Source organism: Ranitomeya imitator, chromosome 2 (genome assembly GCF_032444005.1).
Source record: "Ranitomeya imitator isolate aRanImi1 chromosome 2, aRanImi1.pri, whole genome shotgun sequence".
NCBI lineage: Eukaryota > Metazoa > Chordata > Amphibia > Anura > Dendrobatidae > Ranitomeya > Ranitomeya imitator.
This window is the reverse complement of record NC_091283.1, coordinates 126,151,087-126,174,485: the sequence shown is the minus strand read 5'-3', so window position 1 is coordinate 126,174,485 and position 23,399 is coordinate 126,151,087. Positions and strand designations below refer to the sequence as shown.

The 23,399-nt window shown below is 43.0% G+C and overlaps 1 protein-coding gene across 4 annotated transcripts in view; it reads right to left on the bottom strand.

The window, feature by feature from the left end:
• ARHGEF9 (Cdc42 guanine nucleotide exchange factor 9) overlaps nt 1-23,399 on the bottom strand; it is a 626,906-nt gene that overhangs the window by 296,428 nt on the left and 307,079 nt on the right. Inside the window, exon 1 of one of the 4 annotated variants that reach the window (XM_069747209.1) lies at nt 13,723-13,971. The exons of 1 other annotated variant lie outside the window; for it this stretch is intronic. In XM_069747209.1, coding sequence (XP_069603310.1) covers nt 13,723-13,767 — 45 coding nt within the window. In that variant the 5' untranslated portion in view covers nt 13,768-13,971. Of the gene's footprint in view, nt 1-13,535; nt 13,972-23,399 lie in introns of those variants that run through there. 2 more of the 4 variants (XM_069747210.1, XM_069747211.1) reach the window with 2 other exon arrangements.

The window sequence follows — 23,399 nt, the reverse complement described above, 5'->3', positions numbered from 1 at the left end:
GTGCAACTGCTGCAACAAAGTAAACAAAGACAGGCAGTGACTATAGGAAAAGGATCTCTAGAGCTGTAGGAGAATTTAACAATTACATAGAAGTAATTATTTCATTTTATTACTGCTGTGACCTTTTTTTTAATTATTTTTCCTTTTCTAATTTTGGAATCCCCAACTTTAGTCCACAAATGGCCTTCTGAAGTCAGGGGACCAGTATATAATATGTCATACTTTATTAGCCCTTTATATGCAATCATCTGAGATGAAATGGGTCAATTGACTCAACTCTACAGGCATTAGAAACAGGGAGAGACACATTTTGGGAACCTAAATTCTTTACGTTACATGGAACCTGGGTAATCAACACTTCTGTAAGGGAGAAACCTTTATCCCTTTATCCCCGCACCTAACATCTGCTTTATTAAGAGCTGTACAATGCCTACTATAGACATACATATTGATGTAGGCAGCATTTACCAATCATAACATCCATAACCATAACTTTTATGGCGGCACGATCAATGAAGGTCATTATGGTTCCTTGATGATTGGCACAGATGAGCGAAGTGGAAGTTCCAGTTCTGGTACCCGACCCGAATATTATTCTAAAGTTCAGTTCAGGTACCAGAGCTGTATCCAAACTTGAACCAGAATCCAAATCCTACTGGAAACAATGGTGAGCCAAACTTTTGAGCTGGAAAATATTCTCTCTCTGCAACGGATTTCCCCTGGAACTACAAACATAACAAATGGATTTCCGGAAGAAGCCCGTATTCGGTGTTTATCACTGGACACTAACTATTAAGTTTGGGTTTGCTCATCTCTAATGATTGGTCTTTTTTATTTAGAATTGTTATATTTCAAATCCTAATGATTACTAACCAGATCCGAGTTTGCAAGAGAGACTTTCTATAACAGTTTTGCATGTATTTAACCCACCTTCGTCGTCACCCACCATACTCCCAATTAGGCCATGTGCATCTGCGTGAACTGTGTGGTCTAATCAGAAAACGTTGGATCTTATCAAAAAGCAGCAACTGAAACACCCTAATTATATCCTGAATTCTGTTATGGCAAACACTGCATGAGAAATACTTAGGGAAAAGGCTGTAGCGACAAGAATATGTACTGCTATAGCAGAAAAAATTTCTAATCAGGTTGCCTTTGTAGGCCAAGTAATGAGAGGGGGCATGTTCTACGGAAATGCTACATAGGCAAGATTTATACAAGCTTCACGAGCCCAAGAGCAGAAAGCAGGTCAGGCTATGCAACAGCACGTTAGTTATCTATTGAGATGAAACAGAATGTTGTAGTTTTTTTTTACATGGAACATCACTTAAGGATTACTTTAGTGTGCGGTACAGCAGTAGTTATAAAAACAAAAGGTTAATATTAACAATATTTTCCAATTTATTTTCCAATTTAGGGCAAGTAAATGATTTATCTTGATTGGAAAACCACTTCTTTCATTGTGGGCAGGTTTGGCTGGCCCACGGGAGAACGGAAGAATTCTCCGGTGGGCCTCTATGCAAGAGTAAGCTATTTACCCCAAGCATGAGAAGTTGGCCAATATATTAATTCATTTAAGTACAGACAGAAAGTAGGATCTCGTCATTCATTTATTCAACAAACTACCTAGCTTATGTTTATATAGAAGCAGAAGTAAATTTGCGAAAGAGGGTAATATAATATTTGCATGAAATATCAATGTTACTGGTGGGCCCTTGCCACCCCAGTCTGACACTGATTGGGGGTCTTCTTACCAACAGTTGGTCAGAGGGGTCTCTGTTGGGCGTACCATAATCCGCTTCCATCTGCCATGGACTCATGATGTAAATATACATTTTTTTTACAGTGATGTTTCAGCGAATATTAATCATGACTGGCATCAGTGCTAACCATTGTTATCAATAAATGGCTATAGAAATTCCAGTGTCATGGGGTATGCCTCACATGAATATAGAGTATAGTTTATCGAGGGGAGTCCTAAAGGGTAGGGATTTCTGAAGGAGACAACTCATCAAATCAAAAGTGACTAAAGCATTTGTTGATGTGAGTGGGAACTGACATATGACACAGACAAGCCTACATGACGCATCTTGCATGACTTATACTAAACTGATCAAAAATGAAAGATTTTCAAACTATCTGTCTTTCCAAAACTTTGGTGAATTGCTCACAATTTAGGAAAACTCCTCAAGCAAAATAAATCTCTGGAAAAAAAAAAGTCAGCAATGACAATGACACATCTTGCAGACACTTTATATATGGAGAAGAAAGTGAAAAAAATGAGACTGACAAAGTTTGTTAAGTTACATAAGAATGTATGGTAATTGGTATAATTGAGGCATGTCTCCTGGTAACAATAGTAACTGGCTTGTGAAGATGAATACTGGATGAATCATGTGCACGATTAGTCAGAATGTAAATTCAGTCTGTCTCGAGAAAGAAAGAATATGAAAGCAGGACTTATGGGCAAAACTTCACTAAGCCAAGTCACATTTGGGTCTCCCAAAAGTTTAGAAAACCAGCATAAGTGGGCATTATCTACTGGATAGATCCACACTTCCGAGTCATTCTTAAGCTGATGTAGAGGAATACCAGCTTAGCTGAAGGCTGTGGCATTATAAGAAGGAGCAGTGCTAGACAATAAGTCTTTGATAAGTAACAACTCAAATCTGCCTACTCACACCCCATTCCTTCACCCGATTAACATTAAACATCAGGGTCTCCCAAACCAAGGACCCCATTGTTTCAAGAACATTTGGATAGACAGTAAAGGATTTGTCAGCATTTTTTTTTTTAAATCAGCTTTACCTATTTGTAAAGCGTTAAGAGCATTGAAGGGGTTGTCCACTACTAAGACAACTTCTTCTTAAACTAAATGTTCTGCCTCTATAAAATAATAAAGCCTATACTCATCTCCCATGCCGCCTCCATTCCCGCGGTCGCCATCCCTGGGGCTGTGATGCGGTGTTGTGACACGTGATGCCGGCGCCCAATCAGCGCTGGCGTCACTGTCTTTGCCTTCGGACGAACTGAACATGCAGAGGAAGACAGGGCTGCTGGTCATCCTGGACTTCCTCTTCATGTTCAGTTTGTCCAGAGGCGAAGACAGTGGCGCAAGCGCTGATTGGGCGCCAGCATCAATTGTCATTCAACCGCATCACAGCACCGGGACCGTGAGTGCCAACTCCACTGGAACTGATCCAGCACGGGAGGTGAGTATAGGCTTTATTATTTTATCGGGGCCGAGCATTTAGTTTAAGAAGGGGTTGTCCTAGTAGTTGACAACCCTTTAAAGGTCCATTCACTGCAGTATTATCGTGAATGAGCGTTCCTAGGAATGCTCTATTTATGATAATCTTGCAGTCTAAACAGGCTGGCAATGATTCGTTGAAGTGATCTTTTGAGCTGCACAAAAATTCTCGCCAGCACATCGTCCTGTATAAACATGACTAAGAACACCTGCCGCCTATATACACTGAACCATTTATTACACAATGTTCAATGCCTGTGTGAACCGGCTATTAAACCACCGCCGATCAGCAAACATATTGCCGATAAGCAAATAAGTGCCGGTCAGTCCCTGTAAACAAACCTTTAGAGTTTTCAAATGCAATAAAATGGTCCTTTCATCATAGAACAGTAAAAGACAAAAAAAAATGTTTTAGATTGGTTTGGTGGGTATGAACTCCTCCACTAGTGCCTAAAAACTTATTGGGCAGCTAGGATTCACAGCTTAGTATGGAAAGAGTTATTAGACATCACAAAAGTGGTAATGGATAACCGAACCCTCTCATACTGCGTGAGTGGTCTGATCATCACTATTTGGGAAGTGAGTACTCTTCTCCTTACTGCTTTGTCAAGCCACATGCATAGTCATAGTTATATCGATGAACATGTGTATAGAAACGCATATAGTGGATGCTGACATCTGATCTTTGGTCAAATTGTTCAAGCAAGCAAATCTAATTGTACAACACTGAGTGCTCAGACTATAAGGTCCTTTAAAAAAGGCACCTAGCAGAACAGTTAAAAAAAGAGAAAAGTCAAGAATGAGAAACTGTGTAGCACTAAAAATAAAGTTGCACATTTACTGGAGGGAAAATGACTTACAGTACATGTATATTTATGATTGACGTCAGAAGACAGTATTTTTTTCCTGAGAACCTCTTGGATTAGATAATGCAGTGCAATCAGGTCTCACATAGCAGTCATTCCATTTCTACATAAAAATACATTTTTGGCTTCTGTTTAAAGTATGGTCTTGATTTCAGATGGCTACTAGAGTGGCCATGGTTTTGCATCCACCTTGCTCCTTACCCTTATGAGTTTTTCAAAATAATTAAAATTGGGCCTTGTTCGGACACTCCATAGGCTTGCAAAATAAAAGCCACTTCCGGGTCACACAGAGCACAGTGTGACCCATAGCGCCTGCAGAGTGGTGACGTCACTGAGAAGAGAAGCAGAACGGCGCTGGGCACTGGAGAGAACAGCGGTAGGTAATTATATTAATATACTCACACTACATTACATGCACATACAGTATATACACATGTAATGAAAAATAATATTCATGGGAGGGCTTCTTTACATATAAGCTACAGTTCTTGACAGGGGCCATATCACATTGAACAAATGTCACAATCCATTTTTGGATTTGAGACAGCTCTGGTTCCACTAGGCCATTAATATTAAATGCTTGAACAACCCCTTTAAATTGATCTATTCTCTTTTTTAAAAATCCATACCTGAATGGCTGTATAATCCTTATATTAAGATGAACATTTTCTGAGTCCAGCTAGAGAATAAATTACACATGAGTCTAAGAATATTTAATTTCCATCCACCCACCCTAACTGAGAGCTGCAGCTTGTACTGAGCCATGTGAGATCTCAGCAGGGAGAAAGGACACTGAGGAGCTGTCAATCAGACTAGGTGGGTGAAGATTCAGTTACACATCCATAAAGCATTATATAGTCATTGTAACATGGGTTTTCAAAGTAAATATATCATCCTAACCAGGTCTATAAGATCTATATAATAATATATGCAGTTTGCATTGTGAAATCGTGTGACAAATCTGCTTTAAGCAAAAATTGTATAAGTCAGACTTATTTGGTAAATTATTGCGAAAATCAATTTTCTCTGCATAATTTCTATTAATTCTATCAATTTATATAACTATAAATGTGTTGAGTGTAGCTTATGGATTTATACTTTCCTCCATATTACCTCCAGCAATCATATATCCTCTGGATAGGTGATACATGTTGTTATAAGGCTAAGCCATTAAAGCACTTTTTTTTACCTGTAGGTCCACTTTTTATCTATGAGTCTGCACATATCAACTACATTCAACCACAATGTTTAAAATGGCCTAACTCATTCGAATTGACATAAAACACTCATTATAAAATAAAGGGATAAGAAGAAACTCATTTGCTGGCAAAAGAATCTTTAGAAACTGTAGATACTCTGCATTAACCTTCCACCTCCAGCGAAAGAACCAGATGACTGTAGACCGTTGTGAAATCCAAGGATATGGTATCAGTTTTTTTCACATCAGTCTAATAAAAAAAAAATTAGCGGCAAATGAAATTACTAATAACTTAGAAGTATCTCAATACCATGTACTGTATATGTGTAACTTGACACTTACTGTACGCTACAAAATCATTTAATAAAGGATCCAACTTTAATGGATTAATCAGTTCTGCCTAATAAAGAGGGCACTTAAATGCTCCTTTGTGTTGATACATAAGATTGTTGCCCTGTATTTTGCATAATATCATATATTAACCCCTTCATGACCAGGGGATTTTTCGTTTTTCCGTGTTCGTTTTTCGCTCCCCTCCTTCCCAGAGCCATAACTTTTTTATTTTTCCGTCAATTTGGCCATGTGAGGGCTTATTTTTTGCGGGACGAGTTGTACTTTTGAACGACATCATTGGTTTTAACATGTCGTGTACTAGAAAACGGGAAAAAAATTCCAAGTGCGGTGAAATTGCAAAAAAAGTGCAATCCCACATTGGTTTTTTGTTTGGCTTTTTTGCTAGGTTCACTAAATGCTAAAAATGACCTGCCATTATGATTCTCCAGGTCATTACGAGTTCATAGACACCAAACATGACTAGGTTATTTTTTATCTAAGTGGTGAAAAAAAATTCCAAACTTTGCTAAAAAAAAAAAAAAAAAAAATTGCGCCATTTTCCGATACTCGTAGCGTCTCCATTTTTCGTGATCTGGGGTCGGTTGAGGGCTTATTTTTTGCGTGCCGAGATGACGTTTTTAATGATAGCATTTCGGTGCAGATACGTTCTTTTGATCGCCCGTTATTGCATTTTAATGCAATGTCGCGGCGACCAAAAAAACGTAATTCTGGCGTTTCGAGTTTTTTTCCCGCTACGCTGTTTAGCGATCAGGTTAATACTTTTTTTTATTTGATAGATCGGGCAATTCTGAGCGCGGCGATACCAAATATGCGTAGATTTGATATTTTTTTTATTGATTTATTTTGATTGGGGCGAAAGGGGGGTGATTTAAACTTTTATGTTTTTTTATTTTTTTCACATTTTTTTAAACTTTTTTTTTTAACTTTTGCCATGCTTCAATAGCCTCCATGAGAGGCTAGAAGCAGGCACAAGCCGATCGGCTCTGCTACATAGCAGCGATCTGCTGATCGCTGCTATGTAGCAGAATTGCACGTGTGCTGTGAGCGCCGACCACAGGGTGGCGCTCACAGCGACGGGCAATCAGTAACCATAGAGGTCTCAAGGACCTCTATGGCTACAATGGAGACGCATCGCCGACCCCCGGACATGTGACGGGGGTCGGCGATGACGTCATTTCCGGCCGCCCGGCCGGAAGCGGTAGTTAAATGCCGCTGTCTGCGTTTGACAGCGGTATTTAACTAGTTAATAGGTGCGGGCAGATCGCGATTCTGCCCGCGCCTATTACGGGCACATGTCAGCTGTTCAAAACAGCTGACATGTCCCGGCTTTGGTGCGGGCTCACCGCGGAGCCCTGCATCAAAGCAGGGGAGCCGGCATCGGACGGTATAGTACGTCCGATGCCGGTAAGGGGTTAAGATATACTTTCACTTATTACTGAGTATATACAGTATAGCTATTAGCTAGGATTGGAATCACACCCTACTTATGTTTCTTAAAGTTTTACACATGTATATGTGTCACGCACTTCAGAAAATAATATAACACAATGTGTTAAAGCTTTTAATAGCTCTAAAAAACAATGATCACAATAGACAGATCTCAGGAACAGGAGATTCATTGGGAAGGTTATACACTAGTGCATACAAGTATGGTCACTCTATTAAAATTAAAGGGTTTCCCACTTTCAAGAAAGAGGACCCCAAACCCTTTTCAACACCTAAAACAGCAAACAGAGCCAGTACTCATCCTCTATGGGTTCAGCACTAGCTCTTCGCCACTCCTCCAGTCTTGGCTGCAACAGTGACATCTTGTCAACAGTGCACATCACCAAAGTAGCCAATTACTGACCGTAGCGGCTCGTTCCAACTACTGAGCTCACCGAACACTGAGTGGCAGCAAGTATCTATGCTGCTGTTGTAACATCACCGCGGAAGCACAAACACCTCAATTGGAGCAGCGATCGGGAGCTGGCTCTGGACCCAGGGAATATCTGCTCTGTTGGTTGGTATTTTAAAGCATTTGGAGTCCACTTTCTAGAAAGTGGAAAACCTCTATAAAGGAGTTGTCCACTACTAGGACAACTCCTTTCCAGTCTGAATATTTGGTTAAGTTAAAATAAAAACACCTATACTCATCTCCAGTGCCAGCGCCGTTCCAGCGGTGTCAGCACTTGCGTTCCCGTGACTCACGTGAGGTTGTTACGTCACATGAGCCCTGCGCCCAATCAACACTGGCGTCACTGTCCCCACTTTCAGACATCCAATCAAAAGAAAGTGAGAGCTTTGACTGGCCGACCACTTCCTGCTGATTATGTATAGGTCTGAAGGTGGGGACAGGGCTCCCATGACTTAACAATCTCACCTGAACCTCGGGAACGCTAGTGCCCACACTGCTGGAAAGGCGCCAGTACGGGAGGTGAGCATAGGTGTTTTTATTTTAACGGGGCCAAACATTCAGACCGAACTTTGATTTAATTGAAAATGACATGTCAGCATCTGTACAGCCATTTCTCCAATGAAGCCAAAAATCAGAAAGGCCCTGCGCAGTCATTGAGATTGTTGGAGACCACCTTACTGTACCTAGCCTCCATTAATGACTTTAATAGCAAGTTACATAATTTACCGGATATAACTTAGCTCAGTGTATATACTTTTATACACAGAACACATTGCCTCACAGGTCTATTCCTATGTGCTGTATCCAGCCTACATGGAATGGAATCATATATATTTAATATAGGAAAAATCCAGTAACGATAAGATAGGAAATACGAGAATTTCCTGTCTAAGACCATGCACACTTACGTCATTCATAGGTGACCCACATAGAAAAAGGCATTCTGTTCTGTGGGGATTCTCCAATTGTGCATAAGTGTGCACAAATCTCCAGCTATACAACCCCATAGAGATCAATGATTTATATTACCGCTTGGTGGATGCTCATTAAAGCAGTAAGACACTTGCACAAGGTTATAAAACACATACATGCTGCAAGACAAATTGTCCTCTTTTCTACAACAACTATTCAGAATACATTAGGCATACTGCCCACAAAGAAAAGTAGCATATAAGAGAGTGCAGAGGATTGTTTTATAAGCTACCGGTACCTGTACAAGTCTAGAAAGAAACGCGGATCATTTTATAAGATTATGGACAGTCATCGTAGTGTCAGATACAGACCTGGGAAATCTTGTAGCTGACAATGATGGAATTGATTTGCAAGGTTCCAGATTTGTAGCGAATCAGACTGATCCGCATTTTAGAAAATCAATGGAGAGGAGAACGGTTAAAGATTCCCCGTTCTTCAGTTTTTGCCAAAGTCATAGTGGTTGTATTGGATTGTTATATAACATTGGACATGGTGTGATAAGGATCATTGCATTTCTCCTGTGCAGGTTGCATGAACAAACTAATTATACACAGTATAAATGAAATGTTTCCTTTTCTCAACACAAATTACCTAACTGATTCACCAACCATTGCCCATAGTTTAAACGAGGTGAGCATTTGACCTAACGTGGCCACCACTTCTATATGGACCCGTGTTTTCAATGTATCAGCAGCAAAAATCTATAAAAGGAATGTTGCCTACTAGTGATGAGTAGAGATGAGCGAATTTGCTCGGGTACCCACTTATTCGGCAAGCTATAGCGCTTGCTGAATAAGCTGCAGAGGGAACCTGGCTTCCTGGATCGCGCCGGCCGATCAGCTGATCGATGCCGCAGCTGCATGAGTTGCGGCCTTGTCACAGTCATGATACATGCATGCATGTGTCGTGACTGTGACACAGCCGCGACACATTCAGCTGCGGCGCCGATCAGCTGATCGGCCGGCGCGATCCAGGAAGCCGAGTTCCCTCTGCAGCTTATTCAGCAAGCGCTATAGCTTGCCGAATAAGTGGGAACCTGAGCAAATTCGCTCATCTCTAGTGATGAGTGAACTTGCATGGATAAGGTGTTTTCCGTGCATGCTCGTGTGCAAACATAGTGTCATCGGCGTGCTCGAAAAATATGTTTGAGTCTCCACGGCTGCATGTCTCACGGCTGTTAGACAGCCGCAACACATGCAGGAATTGCCTAACAGGCAGTCCCTGCATGTGTTGTGGCTGTCAAACAGCCACGAGGACTCAACATATATACCAAAGTCACTCGGTTAGCCCGTGAGTATGGTTGGATAACACCTTATCCAACCACACTCGCTTATCACTAGGCAAGCAGCTCATTACTTTGTGTTCCCCCACAATATAATGTTTACTTATACAGCAACATCATGTTCCATAGCATTTACAGACCTCATACTCACAATATAAATTCCCTATCAGGATGTCTTTGGAGACTGGGAAACCCACATGAACCCAAGAAGAACATAGAGACTCCTTTGCAGATGTTGCCGTTGGTGGGATTTGAACCCAACACGCCAGAGCTTGAAGGCTGTACTGCTAACCACTGAGCCACCATAAGGTGTAGAAACAGAGAAAACCATTTAAAAAGTTCTTGCCATTCCCAAAGACCCATATTGCACTTGTGCATTCTCAAGTTTCTCTTAACAAACAGTGAAAAACTGACAGAACTCGAATTCCATCCGTTTGCTGAGCTTTTCCCGACTCGTAGACTAAATGCGAATTTGATCCGAGACCCATATCAAAATCAAACATGTCTTTAGTTTATTGTTTTGAGGGCCCCCAATCAGCGCTGGTGTCACGGTCTCCATGAAGATGACGTACAGGCAGCAGCTGATCTCAGACTTCCTGTTCATGTTCAGCTTGTCTGAAGGCGGAGACAGTGATGCCAGTGCTTGTTAGGCACTGGCGTCACGTGTCACAACACCGCATCACAGCGCTGGGACCGTGAGTGCCGTCACCGCTGGAACAGCATCGGCATGGAAGGCGACAATAGGCTTTATTATTTTATCCCAGCCGAACACTTAATTTAACAAAGGGATGTCCTAGTAGTGGACAACCCCTTTAAGAGTTCAGTGAATTATTAAAAAAATTTAAGAGCTGAAAATAATTCCCTATTATTTTTCCATACATTTTCTACAAGTGGCAAATCCAGAGGTGAAGAAGGACCACCGGTTACGGAAGTAATGAGAAAGGTGAGTGTATTGAGGAGAAGCTAGAAGAACATGAGCTACCGGTTCATTAAGCGGCCATACGCAAGCAATATTTATCTGCAGATTATCGGCAGATCCAGCTTATTTTAGTGGCACTTGGTGATTTTATATGTTTGACGACACCAGGCATCAAATTCTTAGCAAATTTCGCCAAAGGTCTGCAGATAAATATTGCATGTGTATGGTCAACTTTAAATCCCTCATAATCCCTCATAATAGATAGCTGTCAGCTCGCGAAACCATCATTGATTGTAGATACTTCACACTAGACCTTGGAAATCAAGGTCCCAGAGTCAGGAGGAAAAGTGGCGAGTGGAGAGGCCACAATCTGAGCTGCTTGGGGTCTAGTGTGAAGTTTCCACATTCAGCGATGGTTTGGGGAGCCATGTCATCTGCTGGTGTAGGTCCACTGTGTTTTATCAAGACCAAAGTCAGCGCAGCCGTCTACCAGGGAATTTTAGAGCACTTCATGCTTCCCTCTGCCGATAAGCTTTTTGGAGATGGAAATTTCATTCTCCAGCAGGACTTGTCACCTGTCCACACTGCCAAAAGTACCAATACCTGGTTTAAAACAGTATCACTGTGCTTGATTGGCCAGCAAACTCGTCTGACCTTTACCCCATAGACAATCTATGGGGTGTAGTCAAGAGGATGATGAGAGACACCAGACCCAACAATGCACATGAGTTGAAGGCTGCTTTCAAAGCAACCTGGGCTTCCATAACACCTCAGCAGTGCCACAGGCTGATCACCTCCATGCCACGCCACATTGATGCAGTAATTGATGCAAAAGTAGCCCCAACCAAATATTGAGTGCATTTACTGAACTTACATTTCTGTAGGCCGACATTTTGGATGTTAAAATCATTTTTCAAGCTGATGTTATAAAGTATTCTAATTTACTGAGATAATGACTTTTGGGTTTTCATTGGCTGTAAGCCATAATCATCAATATTAACAGGAATAAACACTTGAAATAGATCCCTCAGTTTGTAATGACTCTATATAATATATGAGTTTCACTTTCTGTATTGAAGAACTGAAGTACATTAACTTTTTGATGATATTCAAATTTTGTGAGATGCACTTGTATGTGCATATAACAATAATATGAGTAAAATGTATAACAAGCACATAAAATATACAGTACTTATTATTTAGCAATAAGATGCCTTGTACACAAAAACAAGCAAGAACCAACATCCTGCACAATACGGAGTACCTAAATAGCAAAGATCAATTATATTTTTTATGGAAAATATTGTAACAAAATTCTGAGCAGAGACTCTGTAAACTCTCAAACATCAAGGATCGCTTAGGTAAATCCCTTCGGATTATTCACACATCAGTTTGTGGGAGATCAGTACAATCCCATTCACTAGGGATTATTTTATCGTCCCGATAAAGCGTATTACGGCCAGAAGAAGCCACTTTGCCGGAATTTATAGATAGCCTCCAAACTTTGTACCAAAACACCTTGTCAGAAGCATGCTCTATATTACATTATATTGTTCTGCGTACCTGTTTAATGAATACTTACATAAACCAATAAACCATATCAGGGCTTTACTTACTTCTATAATACAGTATTCGATAAAACAGATTGTTCTGCTAAAACCTGGAGGCTAGAAGGCTAATTCACACTGGGTATGGACCTGCAATGACTTCTGGGAATATATCCTCAGTTTTTGGGTTAATGATACAACAATGGCAATGGCTGAAGAGACATAATATGCATTATCCAAGACAATACTCAACGCTCCCTGTCACGACCAAGTAAAGTAAGCAGTAATCGCATCAGTCAGCAGCACATAGGGCCGCGAACCTCTAGTAGGAAAGCGACGGTGACACTGGAGTTAGGGATGTACTAGAGAGCGAAGCATTTTCCTCCTAGCAACAGAGGCTTCCACTGGAGGTCACTGCGGGAAGTGAGGTAGGCAGGTTCACAGAATATACGGAAGAGTATAGGACGGCTGTAGTCTACAGGAGTAGTGCACACATGGCCTCGCCGCTATGGGGAGGTCCTGTAACACGGAATCGAATCCTACATTTCAGACATTTGCCTTTTTTTGGCTTATTCTTTGTATCTTATGATGGCTTTATGAAGCGCATGCTTTGTGATGATTTCATATGCAAGACTTCATACATCATCACCAGTAACTTACGCCTTAGAATCCAACAAGTGACATCATACTCTCGGATATGACATCACTTCCAGTACACAGGCCCGGATCCTGGATGCACAGCGGTTCCATTCCATGGTGCGATGTGTAAAGCCTACCGTTCTAGCACATCATTCATTCCTCCGATGTGATATGAATATCTGAGTGCTTATGGCCGCGGAGAAACACAATCATACTCTATTATTCATTCCGGAAACCAAATTATAAGCCCCGAATGTTATTCCACAAACACTGTAAAAACCCATCCAGCTTTGGCTCCCTCCCCCCCATTGCAGCATTTATTAACTCTATGTGGTATGTGCACCAGTGCCAGCATTGCCAGCAGCCCAGTGGAGCTGGCTCTATTTTTAGCTGCAGCTGTCACTTTCGGCTGTGTGAAGCATCATCCTTTGGCGGAGCCGTTTGTACAGTGGGAATAGGTCCCCTCCAAATAGTAGAATAACCCATTGCAAGCCAGACGAGGCCACAGCACCGCTATTGGGGATGGGAACATTGGAACAGAAGCACAAAAAAACAAACAAACAGACAAGCAGCATAGCAAGTAGAGGTTCCTAAACATAAAGTATCCTTACATTGGAACATGCGCTTGATACCTCAATATGGGATGAAGAGTCTAGCAACCTCCCTCTGCCCAGAGATGCATCTCCATGTTCTGTAGAGCCAGTAATGATGTGTGTAAAATGGCTGGAGCTTAGCCCCGTAGATCTGCGCTGCCTCTCAGAGAGAAGGGTAGAGATAGCAGCAGCTACCTGGACTCACCATCCCCTCTCTGCCGCTGGTCCATTCCAGGTTCTGCCGATCCATCCTGAATGATGCTTGTGGCCCCCTTACTCCTGGGTTTTACCCCCCTCAATGACAGCTGCAGTCTCACATCTGTCTCCCTCAGCGTTATCAGCACATTGGCTCCTGGCTTTGGGGGGGTTTCTTGGATGGCTGAAGGAGACCCTTTTGCTTTGTGTGTCTCTCACTCTCATACACACATCCCCTCCCCCTCTTTCTGTCTCGCTCACTCCCCTCCTTCTCACCCTTTTTATTCTCAGTTTTTTCCTTTTACTCTCATCTTCTCGAATGAATAAATTCTTTCTAATTTCACGATCATTTGGTTCGTATAGAAAAACACTTTAATTTTCTTCCGGGTTACTAATTATTATACTTTACATCAATGCCAGACATTAATTATATTTTATATTTTAATTATTTTAATAAAATAATTTAGGCAAAATCCTAAATATAGAAGCCAAGCCAATAAAATGACAGATGAAAATAGAGTGATAAGAGGCTACCTCTGAGTTGGTTCAACAAGTTTTCTAGCTGCAATAAAGAAAAACATGGCTACCAAACATATATATTTTTGATTTTTATTTGGCACAAGCTATTTAGTCAATGCTTACATAAAACGTTTTAGTATAACAACAGATAGATATTCCTGAATGTCAACATATCAAGAAAGGGTGGAAAATCGGGTTGCCTGGATTCCATGTTCTGGTTCGCCATAGAGTGCCATGTTTAATGAGCTATATGTAGAGTAAAGATTTAAGCTGAATTTACGCATGTGTGAACCTCTGTCTGATTATGGACGTACCATGATGTCCGGACTGACCGGAGTCACAGGCATATATCGGAGTTCAGCTCAGGAGATCTCCGGACGATCCAGTTATCACGATCTATACTTGAACCATGCTCCCCAAACATCTGAATTCGACCTTAGTATTCACCTTAGTAAACTCCATTTTTTACAAATGAATGGGGTTATTTTTGCAGCATGTGCGCAAATTTTTGCAGTGTAAACAATTTCTGCAATAAATCTGCCCCGTCTGAATTATCCTGTATGTCCACATTGGTCAGATATGCAGCAGATATTCTGCCACTGGTTCACGCTCAGAAAATATAATTGTAATATTCTATCATTATTGCAGATGAGATTTTTAAAACTCTTGCTCATGTAACAAATTAATTACAAATTTTATGTTGCCACAGCAAGGCTCGTTAAAGGGTCAAAATTGACTATTAGGATTGTTACATCCAATTGGTGGCGCTAGAGATCAAGTCCTCTTTCTCTCTGAAGGTGCTAGGTGCTATTTTCACATTTAAATTCCCAGAGGAGCACTATATGGCCTATAAGTCTCCTCACGCCACCTTGGCACTCTCCATAAGGAAAAACGTCCCTCTTAGACTAACAGTCAGAGGCCTCTCATCCAGGCAAATCAGATTTTTTGCTTTGCAGTGAGGAGGGTGCAACACCACAAAATACTAGTCTGCAAATGGAGTTTCTGGTTTGGTTTCTTATCCTAAGTCATATGGCAAGGCTCGATAAAGCGTCAATAGTGACTTTTAGGATTGCTACATCTAATAAGTGGCACCACAGAAGAAGTCAATTTCCTTCAGAAGAGGCTATTTGCAGATTTAAATTCCAAGAGGAGCATTGCATGGCCTATACATCTCCATACGCCAGCTTGCCTCTTTCCGCAAGAAGAAACTTCACCCCATACACCCTCAGTGAGAAGGGTAAAAGCCAGTGTCACATTTCTGCAACCACTTCTGCATGATTTGGTGTGGGTTAAGGCACTCCACATTTTGCCACATCCATTGCAGACATACCCTTATAGGAGAACATTTTACAGTATACAGAGTGAACAGGATTTTTGTTTCCTTTAGGGGCTAAATTATTTATCTTACGCACATCTAATTCCACAGTGCTATACAACACTTTCCTCACTGTTCCCATTGGGGCTCCCAATCTAAAATTCCTATGAGTATGTTTTTTGAGTATGGGAGGAAATCCACATAAACACATACAAACTCCTTGCAGTTGCTGTCCTTCGTGGTATTCAAGCCCAAGGATACCAGTACTGCAAAGCAACAGTGCAACCACCGAGCCACTGTGCTGCCCCTAAATACTTTTAACATCAGACCTATTGTTACAGGGTTACCGCAGCAAAGAGGAGCCAGAAGACTGCAGAGTCTGATTGCTCCTACTCCTGCGCTCAATAAAAGCACTTCACCTTCTTATTAATTGGTGTAAATTTCTTTTGGCAGAACAGGGATTAATCGGCCATGTTGGGAGGTCTTGGGGTCTGAGCTCTCAGCTGAGCTTGGTTAGCCACTCCTATCTCCTGTATAATCTGGGTCCTGACTGAAACATATCGTCAGAGCATGGGCAGACATACTGCATGTGCAGCCTGTGCGGTTGCACTGGGGCCCGGAGGTGGAAGGGGGCCCCTGCAGGGTGGCTAATGATAAGGGCAATCTGGCCTGTTTATCTGGCCTCGAGGCTCCGGAGGCCCCTTGACAGATTTTTTTCATGTGCGGTGGGCAGGGAGAGCTCCCGCAGCTCCGCTCCCTACAAGAGAAAATAGCGGAGCGGAACTGCAGGGATCCTTCCTGCTTCCTGCCCGCGCTTCCTCTCACACAGACAGCAGCACCGCTGGATGATGTAATCATTCAGCAGCCGGCTGTGCCTGAAAAAGGAAGCTGCCGATGGTTATGCTTCAGCTATGGGAAAGCATGTGGATAGGTGAGAGGTGCTGTGTGTGTTTGTTTTGTTGCATGTATGTGTGCTGTGTGTGTATGTGTGTAGAGATGAGTGGTGGTGTGTGTTTGCATGCATGCATAGCGCTGCGGGGGAATGTGCAAAGAGGTGAATGGTCCTGTGTGTGTCTGTGTGTGTGTAGGTGGAGGAGAGGGCAATGATGGGGGTAATGGGGAGAAGGCAATGATGGGGTGATGGAGAGGGCAATGATGTGGTGGAGGGGGAAGGAAATGATGGAGGTGGTCGAATGGGCCATGATGGTGGTGGGGGAGAAGGGAATGATGGAGGACGTGGAAAGGGCAATAATGGGGGTGGAGGGGGGAGTAAATGATGGAGTTGGTGGAATGGGCAAGGATGGAGTGGGGGAGAAGGCAATGATGGTGGTGGTGGAAAAGACAATGATGGGAGTGGTGGGGAAGAAGGCAATGATGGAGGTGGTGGAGAAGGCAATGATGGAGGTGGAGGAAAGGGCAATGATGGTAGGTGGTGGAAAGAGCAACGATGGAGGTGATTGAAAGAACAATGATGGGGTGGTGGGGGAAGAATGCAATGATGGTGGTAGTGGAAAGGTGTTGTGAATTCAGCTTTTGGGCTCCCTCCGGTGGTTGTAGAGGGTAATGCAGTTGTGCCTGGATTGCAGGAGTGGACATGTGTATCTACTAATTGCAAAACTGACTGGGGTATATAGCTTTGCAGGATCCTTTAGTCAGTTCCAGTTGTTCATTGTTCTTGCAGGATTCACTTTCCTGCTGGTCTCTCCAGTTTGCTGTGCTTTTCTACATAGATAAGTCCTGGCTTTGTTTTTGCTGTCCACCTGTGGTGGACCTTATAGTTCTGTGCATGTTCATGTTTTTGTCTTGTCCAGTTTTGTCTGTGAAGGATTTTTTGCAGCCTGGCTATTTCTCTGGAGATGCAGATATACCCCCCATGTCTTTAGTCAGATGTGGTGATTCGTATCTTCTGTGGTGGATATTTTCTAGCGTTTTTATACTGACCGCATAGTACTCTGTTCTTTTCTTTCTTTTTAGCTAGTATGGCCTCCTATGCTAAAATCTGATTTCATATCTGCGTATGTTATTTTCCTCTCCTCTCACAGTCAATATTTGTGGGGGGCTATCTATCCTTTGGGGATTTTCTCTGAGGCAAGATAGGTTTCCTGTTTCTGTCTTTAGGGGTAGTTAGATCTTAGGCTGCGCCGAGGGGTCTAGGGAGTGTTAGGTACCCCCCACGGCTACTTCTAGTTGCGCTGCTAGGTTCAGGGTTTGCGGTCAGTACAGGGACCACCTTCTCCAGAGTCCGTCTCATGCTGCTCCTAGGCCACCAGATCATAACAAAAGGACAATGATGGTGGTGGAAAGTGCAAAAATGGGGGTGGTGGGGGAGGAGGACATGATGGAGGTGATGGAAAGGGCAATGATGGGGTGGGGGAGAAGGCAATGATGGAGGTGGGGGAGAAGGCAATGAAGTGGTAGTGGAAAAGACAATGATGGGAGAGGTGGGGAAGAAGGCAATGATGGAGGTGGTTGAAAGGGCAATGATGGGAGTGATGGAGAGGGCAATGATGGGGTGGTAGTGGAGAAAGCAATGATGGAGATGGTGGAAAGGGCAATGATGGTGGTGGTGGAAAGGGCAATAAGGGTGGTGGTGAAGGAGGAGGAAATGATGGTGTGGGGGAGAGGACAATAATGGAATGCGGGGGAGGCGGATAATGAGGGGTGTTGGGGATTGGGATGGGAGGAAGGGGGACTTATAATAGACTTATGAACAGGGGGAGGTGGAGGAAGACATTATTATCCCTTATTATGTCTAACACAGTCCCTTAGTATATATTATACTCACTTATTATGTATAACACAGTCGCTTAGTATATAGTGTATGTACTTATTATGTATAACACAGTCCCTTAGTATATAGTGTACTCACTAATTCAGTATAACACCTTACTTAGTTACAGTTTCCTCTTTAATTATGTATAACACGTCCCTTATTACGTACTATCCTCTCTAGTTATATATGGTGCCGTCCCTTATTATATTGCTTCCTCTGCTGTTAAGTACAGTACTGTCTCTTACATCGTGTATTCTTGTTTATTTTGTTATTCTCATACACTTTATGCATTTAATAGCCCTCTGTGTCTGTACTGTTACATATGTAGGCTGTTAACTGGTTCATGCAGCTTTATATGAACACCCATTTCTTACACTATGGCTGGCCTGAACAACAAAAGCAATTGTTACCATCCACCTCTCGTGTCTCCCCTTTTCCTCATAGATTAAAAGCTTGTGAGCAAGGCCCTCATTCCTCTTGGTATCTGTTTTGATCAGTGTTTATTGTTATGCTGTAATGTCTATTGTCTGTACAAATCCCCTCTATAATGTAAAGTGCTGCGGAATATGTTGGTGCTATATAAGTAAAATTATTATTATTATTTATAATTATTCACGGCACCCTCTTTTATTACATAGTCCCCTCTCTTTTTAGATATAAAATGATTGCTGATGGAGGAGCCGGTGACCAGATGACCAGTTCATCAGCTCCTCAATTAGAAAAGAAGCTTTCCCATGCTCCATCAGCCATCATTGCATTTTACATCTAACAAGACATGACGGTATGTAATAAAAAAACAGGGCTCTATATAATTCAATATGTAAGGGACGGTGCTGTACATAGCAAGAGAGGGCACTGTATAATAAGGGATGGCAATATGGCAATATACATAATAAAGGAGACCATGTATACATGTATGTGTGTGTGGATATATATATATAGATATATATATATATATATATATATCTATATATATATATACAGTATATATTAGTATTATTATTTATATATCATCACTAATTCCATGGTGCTGTACATGAGAAAGGGGTTACATCAAAATACAAATATCACTTACAGTTAACAAAACTAACAATAACAGACTGTTGCAGAGGGGCGAGGACCCTGCCCTTGCGGGCTTACATTCTACAGGATTATGGGGAAGGAGACAGTAGGTTGAGGGTTGCAGTAGATCCGATGGTGTTGAGGTGGCCGTGTGGTCATTACAGGTTGTAAGAGGTGGGTTTTCAGGTTTCTTTTGAAGGATCCAAATGTGGTGGATAACTGGACGTGTTGGGGCACAGAATTGTAGAGGATGGGTGATATTCGGGAGAAGTCTTGGAGGCGATTGGGTGAGGAGCGAATAAGCGTGGAGGAGAGAAGGAGGTCTTGGGAGGACCTGAGATTATATATATATATATATATATATATATATATACACTACTGTATATATAGCTTTGTCACCATAAAAGGAAGAGGGCCCAGACACATTTCTTGCACAGGGGCCCCAAGCAGTCATTGTCCGCCCCTGCGTCAGAGCTAGCTTATGCTGCATGGCTGGGAGGAGAGATGTTTTCGTACTTATATGAGAAGGAGTTTGGAGGAGTTATCTGTGACTGATGTGTGGGTTTGTAAGTGTGATAATTCCCTTCCCTCCTTTTATTTTGGTTTTTCCCCATCCTCCACTTCCCGATGCATTACACTGTTAAATGTGAATGAATATTTGTATGACTGGCATCTCCATTTACCCTTGTTCGTTTTGCTTTTTCCGTCAGGTTGGTGTACAGCAGTGCACAGTAGCGCCCCCTCTTCCCTGGGTGAGGGAAGAGAACAGACGGAGGGCTGATTAAGAAGATAATGCAAGGGTGGCGGCCCCGACATCTTCACCTTCAGAAGTGTCCCAGGGAATAGGGTGAGCTAGGGCACCCCCTAGTGCTAGGGACAGGGAAGGAGCCCCTGTTCCCAGGTCACCCGACAGCTGAGTCATGACATCTATCCTCAGCTGCAGGTTCTAGGTTTTGCCTCTGGTAGAAACTAAAATTTTACCATTCACTGTCATCAAATGAAAACATATTTGGTAGCTGCAGACCTTTTCGCAAAGATGTACATTACAAATCATCTATAGAATATTCACATGTACCTCAGGAGCACGCTAAGTGTACAAGTAGGTGGGTCTGCCGCTCTCTCTGAACTTTATGGAAGGGCATGTGTAATTTCTATACCTTGCAGCACAGAGACAGGATAATTTTGGTGCGTGTTCCAGAGGTGAGACCCCACCAATTAGACATCTAAGACAAATCCGGTGATGGAGATGCAAAGAAGGTTTGTCCAATGCAGCATTGCTGGTTTGGCTGCAATAAAATGTTTTCTGGTATCATAATGTTGTATAGGGCTAATAAAATGTTTCCTTTATTTTCTTAACTTGGGAATGCAGTCTCACGGTTACATAATACATTTAACTCTGCTACCTGCTCTAATTTCAACATGCTATATAGAAAAGTTCTCTAGAATAACTCCTTTCATTCATAAATTTTCCAAAATGACAACTCTTAGGCTGATCAGGAAGTAGCAGGGATTGGACGCAAGGGATTGTCGCTGGGTCCAAAATGCTGCATTCTAATCACGTAGGTAAATCCGCATGTGTTCAATGAACCATGTAGATTTACCGCATCCATTCTATTGTGGAAATTTCTGATGAGGAGACTAGCTTCTCCGCAACAGAAAATTACATGCAGCGGCATGAACCATAAACCCGTGTCATGGTTGAGTTTGCGCAGCGTCTAATAGAAGCACAGTGGGCATGGAACATCTACAGATCCCATCCACTATGCTTGTACAGTAGACCACAGTGGTTTGGACGCAGCACACAAAACACTGCTGTTCCTGATCACGGGCATGTACCTGTATAGCAAAAGTGAATGTAGACTGCATGAGGATCTATAAAGTATCTTGTGCACATGATAAACATGGGCCCCCGGTTGTGTCTGTATATTCAGGAGTCAGTTAGGAAACCTTACTCTTTACTGTATGACTCAAGTGAATAAATATTTCATGTGCATTTCAGGTTGTGCTGTCTCAAAGCTTTTAAAAAGATAAAGAATTGGAAATGTGTCATTGTCACTAAGCTCTAATAGCTGGCTGATCACTGCATGGAAAACACTTACATAAACCACCCCAGTAGATGCTGTCATTGTGGGAAAATCCCAGTGGGTACCTTTCCAAGACAACAAGAAGTCAGAAAATGGATAGAAGAGACTAAGATTTATCCATTGGGCCCATCATGGAACTTTGCATGAGGGGTGGTGGGCTTCCTTCATCATTACCTAGTTTTCCTACTTTCCTTGGTCTTTTAAGACCCTCATTCATTGTCCCAAACTTTCCTTCCATCATTCATTATTGGATCACTTTAGCTGCCCATATTCTTAGCCTTTCAATACATGGCTGGCTATATTTTTGGACATAGTGATTTTTCATATTTACAATTTGTGCACTTGCACTGAGTTCTGGGTTCTTCCTTGCATTAGATCCATATTATATAGGCTGTTCATTACTCTATATGATTGTTGTAGATCAGAACCAGTCAGGAGCTTGCTCTTATTTTATAATAGGAAATGTTTAATTTGCTCAAATTTAATAAAATTGCAATTGACACATTGAGGGCAGCGCAAAGTCCTGCAGTGCACAGGCGCCGGTCCTCTCTGACCTTTCCTGGCGCATGCGCACTGCAATACTTTGCTCTGCCCTCAACAGGGCAAATAAGTACGCCTGCGCAGGAGCACCGATGCCGGGGAGTCTGTGTGGATGATGCAGGGACGCATCATCAAGATGGAGCAAGCAAGAGGATGGGGATCGAAAGAAGATGGGAGGCGCCGGAACAAGACCAGCAATGCCCATTGGACTGGACCACCCCACAGGTGAGTATAATAAAACTTATTTTTCTTCTCTTACAGGTCATATCAGGGGCAGATATACAGCATTATAGAATGCTGTATATAAGCCCTGAAATAGGGTGGCCACAAATAAGCCCTAAAAGGGGGTGACAGGTTCCCTTTAAAGGGATTCTGTAAGTAGGATGACCCCTCCTAAGCCATCTATATGGGCATGTCAGTCATAGGAAGCTGAATAACATGATACCTTGATATTTGCCATCCAATATCTTATTCCAGAGGAATCCACATTTTTCTTATATCTATTTGCTGTTCAGGACTATGTGCCGACACTAATCTCCCTAAAAATCTGCCTCCAGAGATTATTTTACATGAAGGGGAGTTACCAGTGTGATGTATGATGGCCGCTCTCTGCTCTCCTGATCTCACTGCAGAGCTGTGTGAGATTATACCTAACTAGTGTTGAGCATTCCAATACTGCAAATATCCGGTATCGGCCGATATTCGCTGTATCGGAATTCCGATACCGAGTTCCGAGACTTTTGTGGTATCGGATACTGGAATTGGAAGTTCCTATAGTGCAATGATGCACTATAATGGAGTGTGGGCAGTGCGTGGACGGAGACTGCGTGTGTGTGTGTATGTGCAGGCGGGGTCTGTGCGTGACCGTGGGGGGGTCTGTGCGTGCCTGCTAGGGGTCTGTGCAGGCCTGTCGAGGCTCTGTGCGTGTGTGCCAGGGCTCTGTGCGGCGTGCCGGGGCTCTGTGCGTGTGTGCCGGGGCTCTGTGCGGGTGTGCCGGGGCTGTGCAGCGGGCCGAGGGCTCTGTGTGGGCTGCCGGGGCTCTTTGCGGTGTGCCGGGGCTCTGTGCGTGTGTGCTGGGGCTCTCTGCGGCATGCCGAGGCTCTGTGCGTGTGTGCTGGGGCTCTGTGTGTGTACGGGGTTCTGTGCGGGCTGCCGGGGCTTTGTGCGTGTGTGCCGGCGCTCTGTGCGGCGTGCCGGGGCTCTGTGCGGCATGCCGGGGCTCTGTGTGGCATGCCGCGGCTCTGTGCGGCATGCCGGGGCTCTGTGCGGGCTGCCGGGGCTCTGTGCGGTGTGCCGGGGCTCTGAGCGTGTGCCGGGGCTCTGTACGGCGTGCCGGGGCTCTGTACGGCGTGCCGGGACTCTGTGCGTGTGTGCAGGCATCGTCTGATGGGACA